This window comes from Phaethon aethereus, assembly GCF_964289735.1.
Source record: "Phaethon aethereus genome assembly, chromosome: 15".
NCBI classification, from domain to species: Eukaryota; Metazoa; Chordata; class Aves; order Phaethontiformes; family Phaethontidae; genus Phaethon; species Phaethon aethereus.
In genome coordinates, this window is record NC_138591.1 from 2,924,814 (window position 1) to 2,948,905 (window position 24,092).

The following is a 24,092-nucleotide window of genomic DNA, read 5'->3' on the forward strand; positions in this document are numbered from 1 at the left end:
CACCGCTGTGTGAGCGAGTGCAGGAGATTCCTGACAGTGGGAGCTGGAGGGGGGAATTTTGCTTTTTGGTTGGTCTGGTCTGAGAGGAAGGCTTGGTATGCATGGGAAGAGCAAGCGAAGCCAGCAGTTTATCTGTAAGATCTCCAGGATGTGTCTGCCCCCAGTGAAGCCCCTCTGGCTCCCTCCTTCCATCATGAGCTGCTATCCCTGTAAATAAAGGAATAGGGTCACCCCCAGCTCGTCTGGGTTGTTACTGCTGGGGCTGCTCCTTACTTGTGTTGTGTTATGCAGGGGAGCGTTTTCCCCTCGTGGAGCCTTTCAAGGAGCTTAGTGGGTTGGAAGCAGGAGAGGGGGGAGAGCTGGATAAGCTTTATCCTTATCCAGTGCTGCAGGACAGTTATAATGTGAGCGCTTCAGTCTTAATTAACTCCGTACCTGCTTGGCATTGTACCGCGTTAGGCTCCGTGGCTTTTGTAGAGCTGCAAGAAGGCACAGACGGCCAAGGCAGACAGCTCTGAGTTTGTCTGAAAGGTCCTTCTGAGTTCTGCTTAATTGCTCCTCCTGGCATCGCTCTGTGCTGCAACGTTGGGTTGTCAGCAGTATTTCCTCCAGAGAGCAGCCTCCTCGTGGAGGGAACAGATCTTGCTTGGTGCTGAGTTTCCTCCACCTTTTTCCTTTCCTCCTGTGCTCCTCAAAAAGTTGTAGCAGGATTGTGCTTAGCATGCACATGCCATGCTCCAGCAGTTGTGGATGGTGTCCTGCATGAGATGGTTGGGTTGGGAGGACTGAGCCTGGGGACAATGGAGCAGAGAATAATTGTTTAGCCTCGTTTGACATGGGAAAGAATGGACTTTCCTGTCCCACTGTTGTCCTTCCTGCACATGAATGTGCCCGGGGACAGGGAAAGGAAAATACATTGCAAAGCTGCTGCAAGCCCAGAGAAAGATGTGCACTGGGCAGCTGGCCGAGAAGGGGGTGTTAATCCTTCCTAATGTGATAACAAGATCCATTCTGGGGCTTAGTTTCTCATGTCTTTTCCCCAGAGCACAAGGGTCTTGTGATTAGCGGATTCATTACCATTAATAAGTTATTTGGACTATGCCTGTTGGCAAGTAGCAAGGAAGTCAGATTGACCTTTCCTGCACAGGGAGGTAGATGGTCTTGGCAGAGCTAATTCATTTATTTTATGGATATTGGGGATTCCCTCATTCTTCAACACTGTTGTTTCTCATTCTTGCTCTCCTCCTTTCCCTTTTTTGGTTTTGCCAACAAAGGAACTAGAAAAAGTTCTTAAATTTTCAGTGCTTACTGTCAGTTGGTGTGTCCCTTCCCTGCTGTACTTGGTGATGGCAGAGCATCATGCAGGTGCAGGTCCCTCCCAGCCGGATGGATGCTCATGGTGTCCCTATGCCCAGGGCAAACGAGGAAGAAGGAAGGGCTTGTGAAGGGCTGGGTGGAAACTGGCCCCCACATGACTGATTTCAGCCTGTCATAGGGAGGATTTTCTTCTAGATTGTAAATTATTCTGGGGGACAATTGCAAAAATGAGCAAGACAGGGAAAAGGGAAGATAAAATCAGTTAGGCAGCAGCAGAACCAAATCAAGCTTCATCCACTCTTTGCAGTCAAGCTGTGCTTTGTTCTCCTGGTTTTATTTTCCTCCCACAGGCACCGAAGTGTGTCGTTCTTTTGGTTCTCCAGAGGGCTTGTGCCCAGATCTTTTCTACGCAGCTTGTTAGATCACAGCCCAGGGCGCTGTATTCCTCCTACAGCCCAAGGCTTCCTAAACAGTGACTCATGAGGAACGTGCAGCCTCTGAAATCTGTGCATGTGGCTTCATCAAGGGCCTTTCCAGTTGCAATGTGTAGTGAATAGAGCAGCGTTGTGTGGGAAGGATATTGGTCCTGTAGGTCCCCAGCCTGGCTGCATCTCCTCCTTCCAACAGAACGGGGTACATGGGCTCCAGCAGAATTGACTGGCACACTGAGCTCTGGTTAGCTGTGTCCCTGCCCAGCTGGGGTGGGCACATCAGGAGATCAGAGATCAGCTCTGGGAAGTGAAATAAATATGATTAAACCGGGAGAATAAACATGTGTCAGTCCTGCAGTTGAGAGGGCAGACAGCTGTAGAGTCGCGTGTGGTGTCGAATGTTGTGTGTGTTGTGCTGTGGTGGGAGAGGCAGCTTGCAGGGGAGCTTGGGTGTGAGATCGGAGCGAAGCATCGTGCTGATGCGTCATCCCTTCTGTCTGAGCACTTCTTCCATGGTCAGTGTTCTTGGCACAGGCATGTGTGTGTCTGCATCTAAACACAAAACTGCTCCCAGGAAAGGAGCTTGTGCAGCCATAGCTGCTAATTACACAATCATCCCTCCAGATGGTCCATCTCCCTCTGCAAGTCCAGCTTTGTTCTGGGTGGAATCCTAATTACACTGGCCCACAAGCTGCGGTGTGCTGAGCCTTCCCATCCTGCCCACTGCCAAAAGGTGTTTATGATCAGGAAACTCCTGCTGCTGGTTGTGTGATGGGGTGTTGCTTTCAGAGTGGTGAAGGAAATAAGTTTTTGCTGAATTTAACAGCTCCACCTGGCTCTGGAGCAAGTTTTCCTGGATAATCAGTTGTAGTTTGGAAGAGTATGTCACTGGAGTGGCACATCCAGATCAAACCAGCATTGTTTGAAGGGAAATGAGAGAGAGCAAGGGATGTTCCCAAAATCACACAGGGTTGTTGCAGGGCTGGGAGTTCAGTTTGTAGTTTTAGGGTTGCAGGTTGCTGTCTGAGACTCACCTCTGCGGCTGTCTGCGAGCACCAGGCTTGGGCTTTGAGCTGCCCAGAGAGACAAAGTTTAGAGTTTGCATGACTTTTCACATCAGGGATTTGAGAACTGCAGAGATCTGTTGAGCCTGAGCTGGAGGTCTGGGTGTTTTGATGAGAGAGTACCAAATGAGACCTCTCCTGCCATCATTTTAAGGCCTGAAGAGTAGCTCTCCGCCTGTAACCCACAGAGCCCTGGTTTCAAGAGTGGTGAAATCAGCCCCAGGGAAGCAGGTCATACCCCAGAGTCCTGTGGCCATGCAGCTTTGTTGTGTCGGGCAGTGCACAGCACAGCCCAGCCTTGGTCTGAGCTCTGGGGGTGTTAGACCCCTGTCACCACCACAGGGAGAGGAAAGCCCTGATCCCACTGTCCCATTTGAAAGATTTCAGAACTACTGAGCACATTGAGTTCCTTGGGAGGAGCCTAATGAGACATGCACCCGTGGCCTCTCAAACCTGGAAGTTTTGGAAGAAAACGTCCTTCCAGAGGCTGGTGGGTCTGGGATGGCTCTGCCCTGGGCTGCGTCATGTCTCATGGAGGTGCAGAGCCCTCCCTGCACCTCCCTGGGTGAGCAGGCTCAGCCAGGCACTGTGGCTGTAAGCAGAGATGTCCCAGGTGTGTGGGGTCCCCACCACAATTTTTTTTTTGAGGGTGCAGGAGCCCTTTGCATCTGAACCCCTCTCAGTGTACCCACTAAGGCCGAAACAGACGTGCTGGGGCTCTGCTTGCCACTTCTGTGAGTTAAAGTCACTTCTCAGGTGTCTCCTGCTTCCTCTCTCAAGTTTCCCAGCTGGCTCCAACCCACAGTCTGTATCACCCCCAGACACATCCCTGCACCTCGGTGAGTTTTAATCCTTCACAAGCCTCGGCAATACCCCCCTCTGTGTGACAAACTCTGCTGGTTGTAGTATCTGATGTTCTAGCAAACACCGTGCTAGTGTAGCACTCAGCCTTTTCTTCAGCTTGTTTTATATGGAAATTTCCTTTGAGTGAAACCAGTTCGTGGGAGGGGAAGGAGAAGGCTTTGAGGCAGTCCTGGAGGAAAAACATTTTTCAGATTTCCTCCTTGTCTTGAATCTAAGGCATAGAAACCGTGAGGAAGATACTCATTTTGTCTAGAGGTGTGGGAACACCATGCAATGGGAGAGGAGTAATTGGTGAATATGCTTAATCATGAGCGAAGAATGCCCAGTTCCTCTGGCGTTGCTGCTTTTGCCTATCCCTGAACCTGGATGAACCCTCACCACCCATCTCAAGTAATTCATTGACAGAGGACAATCAAATTCCACAGGAGAGTTGTTCAGGATTAATTTCCCCTCAGCTCTGCCCTGCAGCTATTGCTACTTCCCTAAAGTGCAGTTGCTGAGTGACTCTTTGACTCAAGGGTTTTGGGGAGCAATTTCAAGCAATTGTGTAGAGTAATACTAGTTTGGCACTCGTAGCCAAATTTATTCAATAGTTAGGTACATTCAGAAACAGATAAAAATACAGCTGTCCTGTCTTGAAGAATTGCCTGCTTATCTTCTACCCACATCTCACTCGGTTGTATGATTTGTGTGTTGCCTTTGCCCTTATCTCCTGACTGATTATATAGCTTCTTAGAACCCTGCAGCTCTGAACACAGCAGATAAAGTCAGCTCTAGGACTTTGCACCTTCTCGTTTTAAGCAGTGCTTCAGCAATGTGAGTGCCAGTGGGTCTCGCAAATGCTAATCAAACAGCATGAGAAGTCCTGGGCTCTGCTTGTTTGCTGATCTGCTCCAGAGCACGGCTTGGGAAAAGGCACATCCCTACCATGCTGCAATTACAGCACTTGCTTATTGTAGCTGTAACGGAGCCATAAACTTTATCCAGGCCAATTAAATCAGATATGCAGGAAGCACACGGTCCTGTTAATGTGGGCTCTTTCTTTTCTTATGTAAGTGCAGAAGGAATTTGAGATGGCCTGTTGCTGTGTGTCTCCTCTTTAAAATTCAGCTCACTCGTCCTGGAGAGGTGCTGAGGGGCAAATTTATTGGAAAGCTGCTTTGCCATCAGCTTTTCTGAGGCATGTTCCAAGCATCAGAAGAGCTATCTTAAAATCCTTAGATGGAAACAAAAGGTTCCATAGATTTTTGGGAAGCACCTGGCCTGCTGGGATTTTTTTCTCTATACCCGCTCATTTCAACTGCCCAGTTTGCTTGGGAAAGCCCAGGCTGATCTTTAACTGAAAGGTCACTGGTGCTTTACAGGATGCTGTAAGCAAAAAGCTTTGTAGACAAAGGTGGGGTCTGATATCTCAGCTGTGGCTTGCTTTCTCAGTCTGATGGGGCTGAGGGGCAAAGGAGAAATAACCGACCCAAACCAGGGGCAGGAACCAGCGCCTTTTACTGCTGCTGAAACAAAAAACTGGCTGCATTGTTTGTTCTCATCCCTCTCTTTCTTCCCCCTCCAGGACATACAACCTTACCTTCCTGCATCCGTACTACCGGACAGACGAAGCAGAGGAGAATCCATTCATCTGCTCATCGCATCGTGAAAACGGCATGCAGAAATGCTCCAACATCCCAAACAGGAAGGAGTACAAGGTGGAGTGCACCTTGAGCATGGACTCCTACACCCCAAGTTTATACAACCCTGACTTCAGCAGCAGGAATGCCTGCATAAACTGGAACCAGTATTACAACGTATGCATGGCAGGGGACGTAAACCCACACAATGGAGCTATCAATTTTGATAATATTGGATATGCCTGGATAGCTATTTTTCAGGTAGGATTCTCCTAAAGATTTTTCTGTTTCTTTTTGTTTTGTCACCTTTTGCTTGGAAAGATTTTGATAGATGCATCAGAGGAGAAAGGAATTTGCTTTCACCTGCATGAAACTGCAAATAAAGACACATCGAGTAAGTGAATCCGACAATAATCTGCACAAATGTTGCAAGGGAGCATTTGGAGAGAACAGCCATTTCTTCGGTGCATTTTAGAAGAGGGGGAAAATACTTCGTGAGACAGACAAAAGTGTGGCAAGCTCTAGCACTGCAAATCAGACCTGGATGAATCTCAAGGATTTTTGAGACTTAAGGTCTTTATTGCGGTAATATCAGAAAATGGAGAATGTTGTCCAAGTCCTTAAGCAAGACTTAATATTATTCTAAAATGTAGGAATTAGCTTGATGGCATGGCTTGGGCTTGATTCTAGAATTGCAGGGTTATCTGGTTATCATGGTATGCTGGAGGGAGGAAGAAATAATCCTAATAGTCCATTCTGGCTGGAGTACCTGTGAAGAGATACTACTCATGGAATTTGAGTCTGTCGTGATCCACCCCTATACAGCTCTTCCCTGGAGACCAAAGTGCTTCTAGCTCAGACTGGGTGAGCCTTTACAGGTGACAAAAACACTCCAGCAACTGAAGCATTTTCAAAGCATTTGTAGCTCTGGAACATTGGATAACTCATCTACACAGTCCAGAGACTGTGGTCTCTTAGGGCTAGCCTATTTTAAATGATCTGTGTCCTGTTCTCCATTTTTAATTTGCACTTTCTGTTTTTAATACAAATTTCTTTATGCTTTTGGCTAGATGCCCTTTTTTATTTAGTCCTCCTGAAGTGTAGGTGACATCTATTCCTGAAAGAGAAAAAGTTTTCCTTTCAGTTTTGTTAATGATGAATAATTACTCATTCAGAGCTCTAAATTTCATTTATGAATTTCCTTCTAGTTTCATATTATAATATGAACTTAATGATTTCCAGTTTTCATCTGGAAGTTGTAAAGGGGTGATTGCTTGCTCTGAGCATCTTGTTTGCTCTCATGCTGTTGCAGTAGCACACCTTGAATCACGCTGCTGTTGGTGTCAGAGGCTCAAAACCAAATCCAGGAAGGTTCAGACAGATCCCAAGTCTACTAGGCTATGTTTCTAAAAATGCTTTGGTTCTCTCTTGGAATTAGTATGTCGGGAGGAGCTGCCATAGTAATTTTGAATATTCCTGACTGGTAGTGCATGTTGGATAAAGGAAGGAGGAAAATCAAAGGGAGAAGAGTAGGTGGGTCTCTGGCTGCACTTGCATTCTCCTTTTTCTGCTCTTGCATAGCTCTTTGACAGAGCTTGACGGATGTGCCCAGGAGGTCCTGTCTGGCTCCCACCACACGGCAGCAGTTTCTCGCCAGAGAAGGGGCAGAGGGCAATGTGTTGCAGAGTGCCTGTGCTAGTGCACTGAAAATGAGCAGGTGCTTCTCGAGGGGTCCTGCCTCCTTTTTACTTCCTGAGCCTTTTTGCAGGCTGCAAGTTTTTATTTCATGTTGGTATTTCATTTCCTCAGCCTGAAAATGTACAGTGTTAAGCCAGGAAGAACACACAAGCCACAGCAGAGGTTTCAACCGATTCCTCTGGGCAGAGTGTCTGGCAAAGTTGGATATTGTATCCATAGATTATTCTGGGAGCTACCAGGAGGTTTATGATTGGTTTTAGTGCTGCTTGGGCCATCCAAATGCTAAAGAGTATTTCCAGCCCAAAAACTCTTCTTACATCTTTATTCCTTTAGAAGTAAGGATTCACTTTTAGAAGCTGAAAACAATATAACTCCAGGTAAAAAAGCAGCTGTTGGGAGTAAGGTGCTTGCTTAACTTTGCTATGGGAAGAGTAAATCACTACTGCAAGAGCTTGGATGCTAAATGAAAACAATTGCTGTAAGCAGAGAACATTTAACAAATAAAGCTATTGAGTTGTGCTCATTACATTTAGTAGTTGAAGCTGGGTAGCACCAGGTCAGCAGTTAGATGAGGCCTCAAACTAAGCAGTGCAGAAAGTAGAACTGATGGGTTTAGTAGCTCAGGAGCTTTCCTGTGAATTGGTATTGAATTACTGGGCAGAAAGCACTCTGCTGTGTTCTGGATGAGACGGGTCCAATTGTCCTGATCCCTCCTGGGGAAAATGAATACATGGTATTTTGGAAGAGTTATAATGGTGGACTGAACCTCAAGGTCTGGCAAGCCTCCAGTTTGCATAATGGCAATCTTAGGACTCAGCTGGATAGACCATCCCTAATGATTTATCCCAAGTGAGTTGGAAATCTAGCATGGTTTAAGAGCTGTCAGAAGGGAGGATGGTGAAATGAGCCCCACAGGTGAGATTCAGAAGGAATCTTCCAAGTGCAGTGACTGCAAGTCATGCCCAAGAGTTTCCAAGGGCAGCTTGATACTGTGCAGGCTGAGGACAAACAAAAGCAGACTTTCACAGGGAAATCTGAAGATCTGTACTCCAAAATGTCCTTGCAAATGGTGTGCCAAGGCAGGAGGCTAGCAGTATAGCCAAGCTCTTTCAGCTGCCAGAATTTGGATTTAAGAAGCCAAGCTGAAAGACATTTAACTTCATGGTAGTGATCCTGAACTTGCAAGTAACCTGGCACGTGGCAGCAGGGCGTACCAAACAGTGAAACGCGTTGTTGACCTTCCAAGAATAAGAGTAAGTCAGAGGCATCAGACATGAGAACCAACCTAGTGCAAATAATAAAATCTTAATGCAATGAAGATGATGGCTGCATCCATGGGTGTTTGAAAGGATAGTAATTCCTTATGTAATCCTGCAAATGATTCATGTTTTGATTCCCCTCATTTGTTGTGTAATAGGCTAATTCATGTATATATTTGTTACAAAGGCAGGTTCAATGGCAAATTATGTGAACTAATTAGCTTATTACAGAATAAATGAAAGGAGATGGAACCTAAATTAACTGTGAGGTTTGGCATGATATTAAGATCCCTTTATTGCACATGAATTTCAGCCGCAACAATAAGAGCAGTAATTACAGGTATTGTTGTCACACTGCAAATGATGAATTACCCACCTAACCAAAGTCTAATTTAATTTGAATTACTGACACTCTCAGTGGAGCAACCAAAACACTGCCACCTTCCTAACTGTCGGTCTTGGTGTGGCCAGGTCTGAATGCTGCAGAAACCCCATTAAAAGAAAAGAGGGTTGGATGACTGGTAAGATACACCGTTTGGGAAGAAGAGATGATTTAGGCTACTTTGCAAACCACAGAACCATTGCTTGGATGACTTCATGCTGGCTTCCAGAAAATTAAGATGTCTAATAGCACTTTACATCAGGAGGCAGTGCTTTTGGCAAAACTCGTGAGGCAAAGTTGAAGGAGCAATAACATTCAGCTGGGCAGAACCAAGATGAGATCAAGGGAACAAGCTGTTCCTTTGTCTTTCCTTCCAGAGTGTAGTTGAAAGGACTGAACTTTGAGAGTGAACGTACAGGGAAAAATTACGTGGACATTTCAGGAAATGTCCATCCAATATAAGAGAAAAGATGTGTCTGGCAGAGGGGCTCTGACACTGCTGGTGCTGGCTGAGTTACCTTTTCTGTGGCCTCTTTGTCACATGTATTTCAGAAGTAGCTGCATTTTCTAGGGGTCTTCCTTAATGAAGGACACTCTTGAAATTAGTCCGTGGATGCAGCTCTTGGATTCATGATTCTGTTTCTGGCTTGTTATTCTGAGTGCATACTGCTTCTACGAGGTTTTGCTTAAGACGACATCTCGGGGTAACAAGTTAATCAAGTCATACAAGTAATGCATCTCTGGCCCATCATCAGAAGGCCCTAGCGAGGGAATTCTCAGAGGAGACTGTTTTGCATTCAGCAGCCCCCTTGATGCTGTCAGGAAAAAAAAGAAAGCCTTGTTGTGTTCACGAGAGCTGAAAACAGCCCAGCAGGCACACAACATGATAAGAATGCCCAAGAAAGGAAAAGCTGAATCACCTTCTGAAGAAAGATATCTAGAAATAGAGCAGCATTAAAGGAACTGTCAGCAGCAGCAAGTGTTCAAGGTGTTATCCTGATAGTGTGCTTAGATGGAGAACTTCTCTTTGCACCTGGTCTCACCAAAGCTAGCAGTATCTTACAGCCATGAAGGTGTGGGTGACCAGCTCAGGAGAGAGAACAAGTTTGGGGTGGGGAAAGTGGGGGAATCGATGCCACCCACTTCTTCCTTCATTTGTCCTTCTGCGGATACTTCACTCCTAACGCGACGGCAGGCTGCCCGAGCAGGTCCGACAGCTGGCAGCGACAGCCGTATGCTGCAGGCCACCTGCTGAAATATCCCTTTTGTCTGGATGTGAACTTGCCTCTTCTGTGCTCTAGCTTGTCAGAAAAGCCCCTGGGAGCTTGTGTAAGCCATCTCAATCCAATCAAGGATTTATTCATTTTGACCCTGAGCTATGTGCTGATGAGGATCTTGTTTTGTCTTCGTGTTGCTGACTCCGCTTCAGCCAGGATCTGCACCTCGGCGAGCTGTACCTGTAGATGGGCCAGCTGAGAAGGTACAGACCTCGGGGGGAGATTTCAGGTTTGGAAAGAGGAAGGTTCATTTGTCTTATTTCACCATTGTTTGGCGCCCTGATCTGTTCCACAGCCATTGCCCACTTCACATTGTTTCAGCCTCTGTTCATGATTGAAATCCTTCCCTGAGGATTTCTCCCTTGGCCAGAAATTTTTCAGCTAAATCTGTAATGGGAACCATATCTTCTGTTTGAATTAAAGGAAAAATGACCTGCACTTCTGCTATGGCCAAACACACGAATGAGCTTGAAGTCCCTCCTTTTCTATACTATCACTCAGTCAAGAAAAGATCTTGTTCGAGGAGACAAGACCTGAAGCTCTAACATTGATTTCCCTTAGAGTAAGCACAAACCTCCACTCTGGAACCTACTGGTAGGACAGAATTGGCAGGGTCATTCCTCTTGGTTCTTACTCACACATCTTCCTCTTACCCGGGCTGTCACTCAGATGGATATTAACAGGCACCTTTTCCCCTGCTGTGTTGCTGGGACCTCAGGGTACCTCAACCAAGTTCCTTACGACATGACAGCTTGGGAATGGTTACCCTAATGTCTCAAGAGTATTGTACCTGAGATGCTATTAATACTCTTGCTTCCCTGTCTGCTGCAACCTCTGTTCTTCCACTTCCAGTAGTCTTAGATATGGTGGGGAACAGCCAAAAGGCACTCTGAAGCAGAAGTGAAAGATCCTGAGGCTTCCAACTGCGATTGTATTTGTGTGCAACACGTAGTTTTGTGGGCCATGTTTTTCAGAAGCAGCTGCCACACTGGGTGCCCATGTTTTCAGAGTTCATTGAGTAGAGAATTTTTTGGCCAAAAGGACTTTTTTGTCAAACGTTTCATTCTTTAAACTGAAGATTTGTGTCAACAGAGCTTATCTGTGCTGAATTTGGCAAGAAGTTTTGGCTGGGGAGAAAAAAGGGAAAAGAGTTCAAAGCTTTTCATTTCCACTGCTTCAAGATGATGCTTTGTCACTAGACCTGAATTTGTTTTGGATCACCAAAAATATTTCACTCTAAATGATGGGATTCGAGTTTTGTTGGTGTTGCTTTTTTTAATTTGGTCAGCCAACTAAACATCATTTTCTGCATTTGAAGAGCTTCTGTGCTGAATACCCAATCTAAAAATATCCAGCCCCTTTAAAGCACCTCAGAGCATGCTTCCAACAGGACTAGTTGCTTTTGAAAAAACTCCTTCATTTTGAAAGCTAGAAAGAATTGTCCCATGTGGTGCAAGTCAGAGAGGCCACCCTGATTCCAGGTCTGGGCCCACTAATCTATGGGAGGTATTGAAGGGACCCAGCATGGCATAGAAACCTACTGCAAACTCTGTAGTTTTGGAAGGGTTTCATCCTACCTCAATCATAGAAAGAGGAGTGCCTGCAGCAAGCCATGGCCTGATCTGGAGTCCAGTTAGGTGATGAAAAAGCTACTGGTCTTGAGATACATCAACAGTTCTCACAGGGAAATCTTAATTTGGTTTGATTGCCCCAAACCTGCTCCATGACCAATTGCTGCTATTGCACCTTGCAGTATGAGTTGTACATAGCCTAAGGGAGACTTGCATGCTAAGCCAGAGGTTCAGTTCCCTTACCCCAACATCCCCACACAACTGTCTGCAGACTGTGTTGAGTTGGCAGATCCATCCAGGAGAACAAGACAGCCTCCTGACTCTGATTAGAGTGGATGGGTAAAGCTTGGACACTTGGACACCTGAAATGTGTTTTGTGTCATAGTCCTGCACAGAGGGCTAGTTGCGCTTGAAGCTGTGCACCCTTCGTCCTTAATAGTCTCTAATATAGTTTGAAACAAGGTGTAACAATACGAATAAAAAAAATCCTTGCTTTTTGCATTTGGGCCAGTACCCCAAGTTGCTGCTGTGTTCCAGACAGTGGTGTCTGGAGAAGCGCTGTCATTCATGTAATTGCTGTATGGTACGCTCATCTGTAAGCAAGGAACTCAGTCTGACTTTGGTTGCCTTCTCATTGCAGACTCTTCATCTTTCAGCTTTGCTCTGCTATGAAACTCTGATTTATGGCACGCCCTATGATAATGGACTCATTATTGCTGAAGCTAAACAGTTAAATACATTCCCTGTGCATAAGATACTTTACACAAACAATGAAGACAGGATAATTATCACAGTAAATCAAACCTCATGAATATGGACTGAGATGTGATTTGTTACAAGCAGCAGTCATCTGAAATCAGTGATGTTTTTGCAATTGGATGAGGATCTTGCATTATTTAGTGTGTAATGGAGAGACAGCAAGTAACCTTCCTTTTGTAGCAAAAGTTAAGTTTTTATGCCATTTTTAAGCTTGTAGATTAACTTTCATGAGTTCCTGGGCCACCAATAACAACGTCAGTGATGTGTCCAGCTTTCCTTCACACTGGCTGCACTCTGTTTTTCAAGATCCACTGTGAACTGGTAATGCTGACTAGAGATTACTTTTATGTGGAACAAATTTGAGAGGTCACAAATCAAAATCAACTGCAAGGTTGCACAGTTTCCTTTTATTTTATGTTTTGCAGGGCCACTTTTCAGAGCAGATGCATGCTTTGCAAGACTCAATTTATAAAGAAATGGCTGAAGTCGCTTTGGAAAGTAAGCAGGCACTCAAAGTGAAAGGAAAAGCATCTGTTCAAAGGATGTTACTCAGAATATGATAAAACCTGTTTTTCTGACCACAGAGGTTACTTAAAATGTATTATGAGGAAATAATTAAAATTGTGAAGTTGACTTCAAAAATAATGATTTGATTAGCTGCCAAGCACTCTGCATATGGAAAAGGAATACTCCGTTATTCACTGGTCAGTGCTTGCTAGCCAAATCAATATGCCCGAGAGGACAGGATACGAGGCTAAGAGGCTTTCAGAAATGAATACTGAAGGCCTTATAAAACGTACTGAGACCATCAGAGCAATTAATAGCCCTTGCAATTTATGATATTATTGGATCTTGTCTTGATGAGGTTTATAAAAATAATAAAAAAACACTTGCAGCAGGGCCAGGGAAATGACGAGATAAAAAGGAAACAAAACCAAATAATCATGGCAGTCCTCAGAATTGCTCTTCGGTTCAGCATGATTGATTTTGATGCAACTAATTCCCATCTTGTCCTCAAAGGACCCAATTTAGGCCAAAGAAAAAGACGTCAATTAAGACGAACATTTCAAATGGTTTGGAAACACTTGGATTTCTCTGTATCTCTATATCATCTCCTGCTTCAGCCAGGCACCGAGTTGAACCAGCACCTGCAATTCTGAAATCAACCACCAAGGAAATTTCTGTTTGCCAGAGCTATGCTTTTTAGGGGTTTTGATCAAAGTGTGAGATGCTGATTTTAGTTCCCATACTTAAGGAGGCTGTCTCTACAAATGAAGTTTGTTCAGGTAATCATAGAAGTGAAATCTTGTCATGAGAAAGATCAGGCCTTAGGGCTAGGCTGGAGTTTTGTATGCTGCGCGTTCAATTCGTATAATCTTTTCAGCTTCACTTCACACAGTAATTTTCCAAACTTTCCTCAATTGATTAGTGGCACCTCGAAGTTGATTTCTATCTGCGGCAGTCCATCTGGCACTAGCCATTGGTGCTTTCTAATATACAGAAAGTGATTCAGTGTTTGACTTTAGTAAAGTAGTTTGGGTTGGAGTTTGGGGGGTGGTTTTTTTTTTCCCCTGGATGATTTTTTTTTTTTTCTTAACTGACACTAAAGCAAAAAATAACCTGCTCTTGAGTGGATTATAGCCAAGAACTTGCAAGAATTTTGGCAGAGCTCAAAGACAAGGATTTTTATGATGAAAACTTCTTGACATAATAAAAGAAATTGTTCTGCAGAGACCTTTGAAGTGACCCCAGAAAAAACAATGTAAACCTCCTGTCTCCCTGGGAACAATGAGGAGGTCTGAGTTAATTGCCAGAGTCTTTAATCTACATCTCCCTTGTGATTTTCACTCTGGATTTTTAGATTGATTCTGATTAGCTTGACTAGAAGACCTGATTCTGTCCCCAATTATGCTTCTATAAATCAGATGAGCGTCTTTGTTACAACTGATGAAATTATTGTGGTATGAGCAAATCAGGAGGATCAGAATCACAGGACAGAAGACATTAAAAAAAAAAAATCTGATTGTCGACTCTCATCCTGCTCATATTAGTATGGTGATTAGGGAGTGCCTGACTGGGGACTGCGTCAATGGTATCCAAGCCAAAGATCAGCCAAGTCAAAATCTGTCTTTACGTTCACCTGAGTGAGCTTTCTTGTAGTGACGGGAGAAGGGATCAGACACAAGACTCAGGGCTTTAGTACTCAGCCTCATAGGTACTAATGGGAGACAAATGTTTTATCCCATCCCTGCCCATGCTGCGTGAGAGGTAAAGGACTGAACGAGCAGGCAAGGTGAATCAGACAGCATCATACAGGATCTCCCATGAGTTAGAGGACAGCTCTGTTCTCTGCCCAGACTCTCAGTCCTTCAAAGGCAAAAATCATTTCCCCATGCTAAAGGGGCAGCATCTCTGTTCCCACTGGGTCTGCAGCATGTGATTACAGTTGGCAGCACCCTCCAGGACGACCTTGCCAATCATCGTAATTGAATCTTTCAGCTATTTCCCCGCAGCTGCCAATTTTAGTGTGCCATGTATCTTACACATCTTTTTCATCAGAGCAGAATTAGGAAATGTGTTTCTTGCCATCTTATCTCTGTTGATAAATAATTGTATGTTGCATTTATTGGAAGGTTTGAACTGGTACATTTGGAGACACTGTTTAATATGTCTGTCTGTGAGCAACCATGGCTTGAACAGAATTTAATTACTGAGAATGGATTTCTGAGATTGGAAAGCACAAGAAAGGTGCTCAAGGTCCTTGGAAGATATCTATAAAGGGCTTGGAGGGCCAAATGCTGGAGGTGCAGTCAACTGGATTAATCAGATTGGATTGGAGAGAGGAGGAAGTCATTTCTGCTTAGCGAAGTAGGTGATATTGCATTCAGGGTACCCCCAGGGAGGAACAGTAGGCAAAGAAATGCTGAAAAAATATATCCATGTTCTTGGGAGAATAGCAAGAGTTGCTAGCTTTCCCTCTGTGTTCATCTGGTCTGAGAATAAATGTGTAGGATCAAACTGTGTTCTGCAACAGTGAACCTTGCACCAGTGCAGATGCCTTCGACTTGGTTCCAAAAATAGTTAAAGAGTTTAGTTCATGGTGTATAGACCAGCTGTTGGCAAATTCAAATAGTCTGGTTCCCATTTACACCAAGGCCTTGCTGGGGCTGTGCAATGAGATCTTGGAGTAAGTAAAAGTGTACTCATTAAAGCCACTCAGAGCACTTTAAAGGACAGCATGAAAGAAGTCTACAGCATGGCAAGAATCAGGCTGTAAGAATCATAGACACTGTTTCAGTCCAGACAGGTGGCTATGCATGTGTGTTGTCCTGCATTTCTGCAGAGCTATCTGATTAAAAAAAAAAGAAGACAGATGTCTGTGAGCACGCTCTTTTACAGGATTGCTAGTACTCTGTAATCCTCAGCAGCTCAGGAATTCTTCCCCTAAGGTACTGCTGCATTTATACTGGGTGATGAGTCCAAGAATGAATCCACAAAGATGTCAAACAGGAGAACAAAAGCCCAGCAGTCTGTTTATCCCTCCTGTATCCCTTTGGTTTACAAGTGAGTAGTAAATAATGCAAATTCTAATTACACCTTAAATATTCGGAGGGCCGGATGAGCATTTTCAGCCCTCCAGAGGAGAAATGTGGTGTGTTGATTGATTCTTGCTGAAAACGCTGTCTAGCATGCAAGAAAAATACCTCTATAACTGTTGGTTGGCCCTCACTCTTGTCTCAGCAGCTGTTTCCCAGGTGCGGAGCTGGCAGTGCCTGCAGAAGCCCAACAGCAGCCCTCAGGTAACTCCTTTTGTAGAGAGGGCTCTGTGTTTAATCGCTTTAATACATTCGATTTGAGGATTGCCAGCCAAATACACCTCTTCACTGAACTTGCATCCAATATGTTTGGAATCCCTGGGCTCATTTTTCATCCCCAAGTGTGAATGGATGGAGCACCTGCTGTGCCAGCTGCGGCAGCCTGACTCTGAAATGCCCATCCAAATAGAGGGGAAGGAAGGGAGAGGATTTTGAACAGCACAAAAGAGACTATTTCTTAGGTAGCTGGCAATGATTTGGTTTAGCCTTGTGTCACCTCCTAACTTGATCCCTCCAGTTTCCCCATGAACCTACACAGGCATCGAGTGCAAGAGATGATCGGGTGCTGTGCACAGCCCACACAGGTGAGGAATGCGGCCAAAAAGAACTTTGCTCTCTATAAATGTTTCAACCGTGTTAAAGGAAAGGCAGAAAAGGGCAGCTTGAGTTTGATTGCCTGTCCGTTCCACACCGCTGAACAGACTGACTACTGCCTGTGTCTGCCCTGGCAGCTTAACCCATTCTCAGACTCCAGGGTGAATAACAGCACCTACATCCACACAAAAAAATGTGTCTGTTGCTGAAAACTTTCTGCCACAGATTCATCTCTGGGGTTCATGTTGACCAAAAGCATTCTTTTTGGTTTTGTTAAACCTAAACATCCTATGCCACTGGAAGCGTAGCATTGCTGTCTGATACCTGCACATCACTAACCAGCAGCAAGGATGTGATATGAAAGAATATCTAATGTGTGTCACGAGGAAGAGGAGAGGTGGGTGCAGTTTGTGTAAATGCAGCCAGCACATCATCAGACCTGATTGCTCAAAGCCTTCTAGCAATGTTGACGGTAAAACAGCTGCAGAGACAACTTTTACCTGCTCCTTGGCAGATCACATTTATTTGTTTTAGCGTGGAGCTGTATTCACTGTCGGCTTCTCACTCAGCTGCATGGTCAGTGTTGTTACGTGTGCTTCAACGTGGGAAGTGGGTTTGAAAACTTGCTGGTAAGACACCACCACATTTGACTTTAGGGTGAGAGGAATCAAGAGTAGATAGTGTCTCTTTTCCAGCACCCATGAGCTGTGGAAGGTGCTCTGGCAGTCTCAGGGAAGCTGTGAGTACTGATGGTTTTGTGGACAGCAATGCTCTCTCCCTTGCAGATGTGGTCATATACCAAAGATCCATACCTAGAAGCTTCTTCCAGCTCCTTGAGTAAAAACAAAACAGGAGAAAAGTGGCAAGGATTCATATCTGAGTTTCCTGCCAGTGTTTTGCCCTGGTGCTCCAGGCGTGACAAGAACATTGTTTTATTCACTGCCTCAATGGCAAGTGCTTTATGGTTCAGCTTTTCTTTACATGCCGTACAGAAAGTTCTCCACACCGATGAGGCTTGATCCTTTTCTTGTTCACAGCAAGCTAATTCACGGTTCCTTCACTGCAAACATGGTTTAAATCAGGAATGATGCCACTGAAATTGGAGGCAGACAGCAATTCTGGGTTTGTGCTAGGACCACCAAGGCTCACATTTGGCGTAGCAGATAAGGTACGTCAGTGCAAGTAAATTCAGACAGGAGCTTTGATTTTTGTGGAAATCATGCTGGAATTTCAGCTCTAGGACTGGTAGCAAAATAGCAATAGAAGTTTGGTATGTTTTATCTAAATAAAAAGCATAAAATACATAGCAGAATTTGCTTTGCTCTGCACATAGCCTTGTGTGGTGGTCATTAAATCTTCAGCTTCTTTTTTAGTGGAAGGAAAACTGAGAAAACTAGTATGAAATCAGTTCTACATTTAATTAAAGTAACTCGCTTCCATTCAGAGGCTTTCCCACTATGATATTGGTGATGCAGTTGTAACCGTGAGCCAGTAGGAATCACAAAGAAATTGGTTGTACAGAAACAAAATTGACTTAAAAACTTGGGAATTTTATGGGTAGCATTACAAAACCAGGAGCCTAAGGTAAAAGCCCAGATCTCTGCACAGAGAGGCTCTGGTGTTGTTTATCATACCTCCTTGGAATTTCTTTGTGCTGGCTGTGAAACACATCAGTGTTTCAGATGTTTTATTGTAATTTTTTATCATTTTAATCATACCAGATTCCTGTAGAAACCTCAGGCCAGTCTTTGGTCACACATTGCTGCTGTCCTAAGCCAACTGGGAAAAGAAGTGCAGCAGGTCTGGATGGATCCTGAGAGATGCTGTGGAGTGATGAGTACCAGGCACTATCAGAAGATTGCTGTTTACTGACTTTTTGTTTGACTTTGGTTCTCACTCTTTCTTTCTCTGTCTTCCTGTAGGTTATAACCCTGGAAGGATGGGTTGACATCATGTATTATGTGATGGATGCACATTCTTTTTACAATTTTATATATTTTATATTGCTTATAATAGTAAGTATGAACCGTGAGATGCTCCCATTCCTTGTCCTTGTGGGGTAAAGTTGTTCCCTGGGCTTTTCACAGAGAAGAGCCAGCTAGGATCAGAGTGGGGGACCTTCCTCCCGCCATAAAGTGTAATCATGCAGATTGTGATTAGTGCTGTAGGGACAGATTATTGGCTACAGCAGTCCTTTTAGTGTCACATGTGATGCATAGTCACAGCTTGTCAAGCCATATGGTCTTCCCTCCCTCTTACTCTCACGGTCTTGGTCTTGTCACCTTGATGTGTCCTAACTATTGTGCCTTGGCCAAGCAACTGCTAATCAGAACAGAAGTGGAGAGGCTGTAGCTTTTCCTCCTTTAGCCTCTTCAGTGTGCCAGAGGACACTTCATTTCAATGAAGGGTTCAAAGAGTTCAAACTATTGAACACACCTGAGCCCTTTAAATAACAGTAATAAAAGCAGTGCACCTTTCTGAGGGCTCACGGTGCTGTCGTTCCTAAAAACAAAGTATTACTCACTGGAGGTGCTGGAGATTTCCTTCAGAAGTTGCCATTCCATGTTAGCAAGATTCTTTTTTTACAATGGGCACAACCTTCTCCAGGAGCCTACATCTGTGGAAACGTTAAGCATTTAAGTTTGGAGAGATCAGAGGGAAAAGTACCATGTAGATGTCAGGCAGGACATGGGATGTAGGCACTCTGAAGTGCTTTTGTGACTGGATATTCTTTATATATAACCCCATCCTCGTCAATGTGGTTTTGAAGGCCTTGGGAAGTCAAACTATCACAGCTCCCACCACTAGTGGGAGAAGCATGGATCGGAGCAGTGTGAGAGTTTCCCAGTAATGGATAGCATCCTGAAGGAGTGATTTTTGAGCCTTTAGCAATGGGCCTTGCACAGTAGAGATTTACGCTCCACTCTTTTGAGCCCTTCTCTACATATGGATCCTTGCAGAAAAGCCAGAAGGTGACTAATCTCCAAGTCACTTGGAGCTGGGAATGGTACCCTTGCTGCTTCTCAAACAGTATCCAGGCTGATATTACAGACTGGAGAATAGCACTGTAAACCATCTCCCAACGACTTCCCCTGAGGATTCACCAGACAATGGTCCAGATTAAATCCATACGTTTCCTACTGAGCACAGCACAGAGGTTTGGCCATGTAGACAGTGGCACTTTCTTGACGTCAGTCCCTTTCACGCCTAAGGGCATTGATTCTCTGATGGGAATATTTGATATTTTCCTTTGGCTGATTTATGAACCCAAGTGGTGAAAAACCAGTTTGTAGACTCAACAGCTGAGGGAAGGATGTAGCCTGAGGTGACTTCACTTTCTTGTCCTTGGGACTTCATTCTGAAAACCTGGTGTCACCCAAGAACACATCAACTCAATCAGACAATAAATCAGGCCTTTCTAGGAGCACTGAATCTCCTGGAGATGTATTTCTGTGTCAGAGAGATAGAAGAGTATCTCACAGATGCATAGACCCTGACTGTCCTCCTCAAAATGAAGGGTGCACTATGCCGTGGTGTGAAGTGTTAGAGGAAGAGGCAGCTTCAGTACAGCACAAACTGGTCTTCAGACCATCTTTCCTGGCAGTCTGGCCAGGTGTTCCCTAGTGATCTGTGGTGGTAACTGGTTGTGTTGTGTTTCATACACCCTGGGTTAGTAGCAAATGTCATCACTGTTGAGAGGAGGAAAGTGGTGAAGGCTATTGAGGCTATTGTTAACAGCTTGCTTTGCCATTGCCAAAATAATTTAACATGGCTTAGGAGCAAATTTAGCAGCTCAGGCACATGTTGACATAACATTTGGTGAACAGACCCTGAGATTTGGCATGTTTGGAAATCTTGGGATTTCTAAGAACCACACTTCAAGTCCAGACAGCATGTGGTGGGGAAGAGTGTGTCTTGCTTTGTAAAGTCCCTGCTGATTCCTTTCCCTGTTTTCTCCAGGTTGGTTCCTTCTTCATGATTAACTTGTGCCTGGTTGTGATAGCAACACAGTTTTCTGAAACAAAGCAGCGGGAGAACCAGCTGATGCAGGAGCAGCGGGCCCGTTATCTCTCCAATGACAGCACAATTGCCAGCTTCTCGGAGCCAGGTAGCTGCTACGAGGAGCTGCTCAAGTACATCTGCCACATCTTCAGGAAGGTGAAACGACGGACAATACGCCTGTACAATAACTGGCAGAGTAAGCGCCGGAAAAAAGTTAACCCAAACAGCATGACAAATGGGCAAAGCCACCGAGGCAAAAAGCACATCACCTCCATACACCACCTCATCCACCATCACCACCACCACCACCACCACCACTATCACATCAGCAATGGGAGCCCTCGGGGGCCACGCTCCAACCCTGAGATCTGTGACCTGGAACTTAAGGTCATGAAACCTGGAGGCCAATTGATGCTTCCTTCTCCATCACCCAACCTGCAGAGCCCTGCTCCTCCAGATTCAGAGTCCGTGCACAGCATTTACCATGCAGACTGTCATGTCGAAGGACCACAAGTGAACTGTAAGTCTTCCAATGCCCCTGCAAGCATTAAACTCTCTGCTGGACTCTCCAACCATGGCAACATGAACTATCCTACCATCCTGCCTTCTCCAACTAGCAAAGCCAGTTCTGTCCCGGTTCCCAAAGGAAAGAAGAATGGCAATTCACCCGTGGCCGTGGTTAATAGCCCTGTAACTTTGGGCACGGATTCTTATGGGAAGCTGCAACTGGTAGGAGAGCATGGTAAGGACGAACAAGCTGATTTTTTTTTTTTGCTTAGGAACACTGGGCAAGGGCAAATTGCTCAAGAGTTAAGGTGTTAATGATAGCCATGTAGGGTGCTGAAGATGGAGGCTGTTTTGAGAATGCTATTTGAACCAAGCGCTGAAGCCAGAAGTAGGACAGGTTGAGGGACTGAGAGCTCTGTTCCTTCTACCCTTATATTTGTAGCCATTGGGTAAAGCAAGATACAGGATGGTCTGGGCAGTGAGTTCAGGACACTGCTGGAGGCCTTTTTCCCATGGCTACAAAGCATGTGTTTTTGAGCTCCTCTCATGTGGTTAGTGATATCCTGGAGATTCTCCCTTTGTTCCCGCCTTGGCACAGGTCTATGCAGCCCTTGGGATTACATCTCTGGTGAATGATGGACCTGCCGGCTGCAGCCCTGCAGCAGAGAAACCCCAACTGTTGGCAGATGGTACCCTGAAAGGGCAGAGCAGGTGGAAGCTGGAGGAGAAGCATAAGGTATAGGAAACAAAAGAAGTTTAAAACAGGGAGTCACTGAAAGAACTCAAAACAGGCACTTCTGGCAACCCCTAGTTCTGTTCTGATGGGCCCCTGCGCCTCTGAATTTCTTTTTGGCAAGAAGGTGCAGAAGGTTTGGAGGAAGGCCCATGGCCACTGCAGGGTCTGGCTCTGTGCTTGTCCTTAGAGGATGCGCATGAGGGCAGGAGTGTAGCAGAGCTACAGGCCTCAGGCTTCCCTTCTCATTTTTCCCCACATGCAGAAGAAATGTAGGACTGAGTGGTACTGCAGATTTGGAACTCCATTCAATCTGAGTGAATGAGGAACATCTTGGGGACTCTTTTGTACCTCTGTCCCATCCCTATCTGTACAGAGTGCAGCCACACCAGCACTGCTAGTTAGTGTAGTTTTAGATCCCTTCACCTATAAATCACCCACTGCTGGAGTAGTGATTATATGCAACTTAGGTTTTTGTTTTGCAAAATGTTTCCAGTCCTCATGGCTGGAGCTGAAGGCTGAAAAATACAGCATTAAGCCCTCAAACAGTAAAAAGTCAAAAAGGTCTAGCTTCTATTTTTTAATCTCTCTAAGCCAAACTTGTCATCTGTTTTTTTCAACGCCTGTGTTTTCCAAAACTGTTTATCTGCATGTGCATGGACACAAATATTTATCCTAATGATGAATGTGCTGAAAATGTATCAGGCTGAGCTTGGTGGGGGTCACAGTAAAGGTTGCTTGCCAAATAGGTTGGGTGACTTGTCTTTGTTAATTTTTTTTTTTTTAAGTGACCGTAGAAAAGGGTAAAGTGGATTGTTTATAGAAATTGCCTTCAGACATTTCTGTACGCTTGGGAGCTTAGCAGGACGGCAGAAGGGGGCAAGGTTAGTTGCAACGTTCTTCTGTTGTTAAGCAAGGGCTTTATATGAATCACTGGTTCATCTTTAACTACACGAGTTAATGAAGGTTATTATGAGAATGTGTATTTACCTTACGATAAAAGCCCAGGGTCTGCAGAAGTCTGGAACTGGGAAAGCAAGGATGAGCAGAAGAGCTGTTGCTTGGAAGGCAGTGTTCAAGTCAGAGGTTTGGTTCTTGGTGCTTGCAAGGGGATCTGCTGCTGGGGTCCTCTTCAGCAGAAGCAAGCCCCAGATCTCAGTCCCAAGTGTGACATCCCAGGGCCACTTCAATAACTTAGGAGATTTCCATGTAGCCTGTGGTGGTTCTTGGAAAGCTGGAGGTTAGATGGAGTTGCTATTAATAATGCAATTATAGTATCCTCTTTTTACAAAGGCATTTCAGCCCAGAGGATGCCAAAGTGCTTTAAACAAATCTCCTGAAATTGTTTTGTCTCTTTCAGAAGCGTGATCATATCTAGGGGAAGGGGGTGGATGCTGCAGGTCTTGGCTGCTGAGCAGCAGCTCATCTGGCACCCTGAGGAGCACAGGGGCTGGGAAGGGAAGCAAGTCAGCCAGGTCCATCTGGAGACTATGTCACAGAATGTGTCAGTGCCCAGCTCTTCCCCTCCATGGCTCTGGCTCTTTCCAGGCCCTCCTTCCCACTCCTGCCACAGCCCCTCCTGCCACACCAACAGGGCTGAGTCGGATTGACTTCTGCACCGCAACCATCTTCGTACAGCAGGGGTGATGGATGTGTCTTCCAGGCTTCAGGAGGACCTTTAAGTGCCAAGTAAGCTAGCTCCTGAGGGTGCAGCTCTGCCAGGCACAGCTCCCAACTCATGTTTCTCCATCCCAACCTAAACTTAGCAAAGGAGCCATGTGAAGTCCATACGCTGTGCTCAGCAGGAAGGTGAGGTGGGCTCACAAGCTTGCCCAACCCTCCTGTCCTCAGCCTCTTTGGGCAAACAAAGAGCTATTTCACTTAATTCTCTCTCCAGTCTTACAAGTCAACAAGCAGAGTCTGTTCACTGCAAGACTTGTGCAAGGAGAGCACACAAGTGATAATTGAGAGCATTAAGGAGGCATTAGCAGCCAGGGCACTCACAGCCCCAGCTGGAAACAAGGTTGGTGTCTGCTGGGAAAGATGCAATTGTGGGAGAGAGTATTCTCTTCCCTTCTTTTGTTGTGGAATTGAACAGCATAAAGTACAGCCTGTTCCTCCGCGTTCTCGTGCCCTGCAATGCTGTGAGGTTATTTTAGCAGGCAGCCAAGGAGACTCTGGTATTTTGAAGACATCTGCGGCGCCAGTGTTTTTCATATAATTTTTAACACTTTGATAGCGTTAAAAGACGTCTGGCAAGCCCACTATCTCTGCTATCCGCGCTACTGTGGCTGCGCTGCAGTCTTTCCTTGTCAGATCCGTCCTGATCAGAAAAGCCGTGCTAATGCACAGTGCTGCACCGGTGCTGCTTGCAGGTTGAGTACGGGGGCAAATATTTCCGATCCCCCTGGTGTCT

The 24,092-nt window shown here is 45.2% G+C and overlaps 1 protein-coding gene across 1 annotated transcript in view; it reads left to right on the forward strand.

The window, feature by feature from the left end:
• The window catches only part of CACNA1H (calcium voltage-gated channel subunit alpha1 H), a gene marked incomplete at its 5' end in the record, with an annotated part of 256,893 nt that overhangs the window by 146,905 nt on the left and 85,896 nt on the right, over window positions 1-24,092 (forward strand). The window contains 3 exons of the mRNA XM_082006716.1: window positions 5,244-5,559; window positions 18,357-18,449; window positions 20,395-21,178. Of these exons, the coding sequence (XP_081862842.1) occupies window positions 5,244-5,559; window positions 18,357-18,449; window positions 20,395-21,178 (1,193 nt within the window). The remainder of the gene's footprint in view (window positions 1-5,243; window positions 5,560-18,356; window positions 18,450-20,394; window positions 21,179-24,092) is intronic.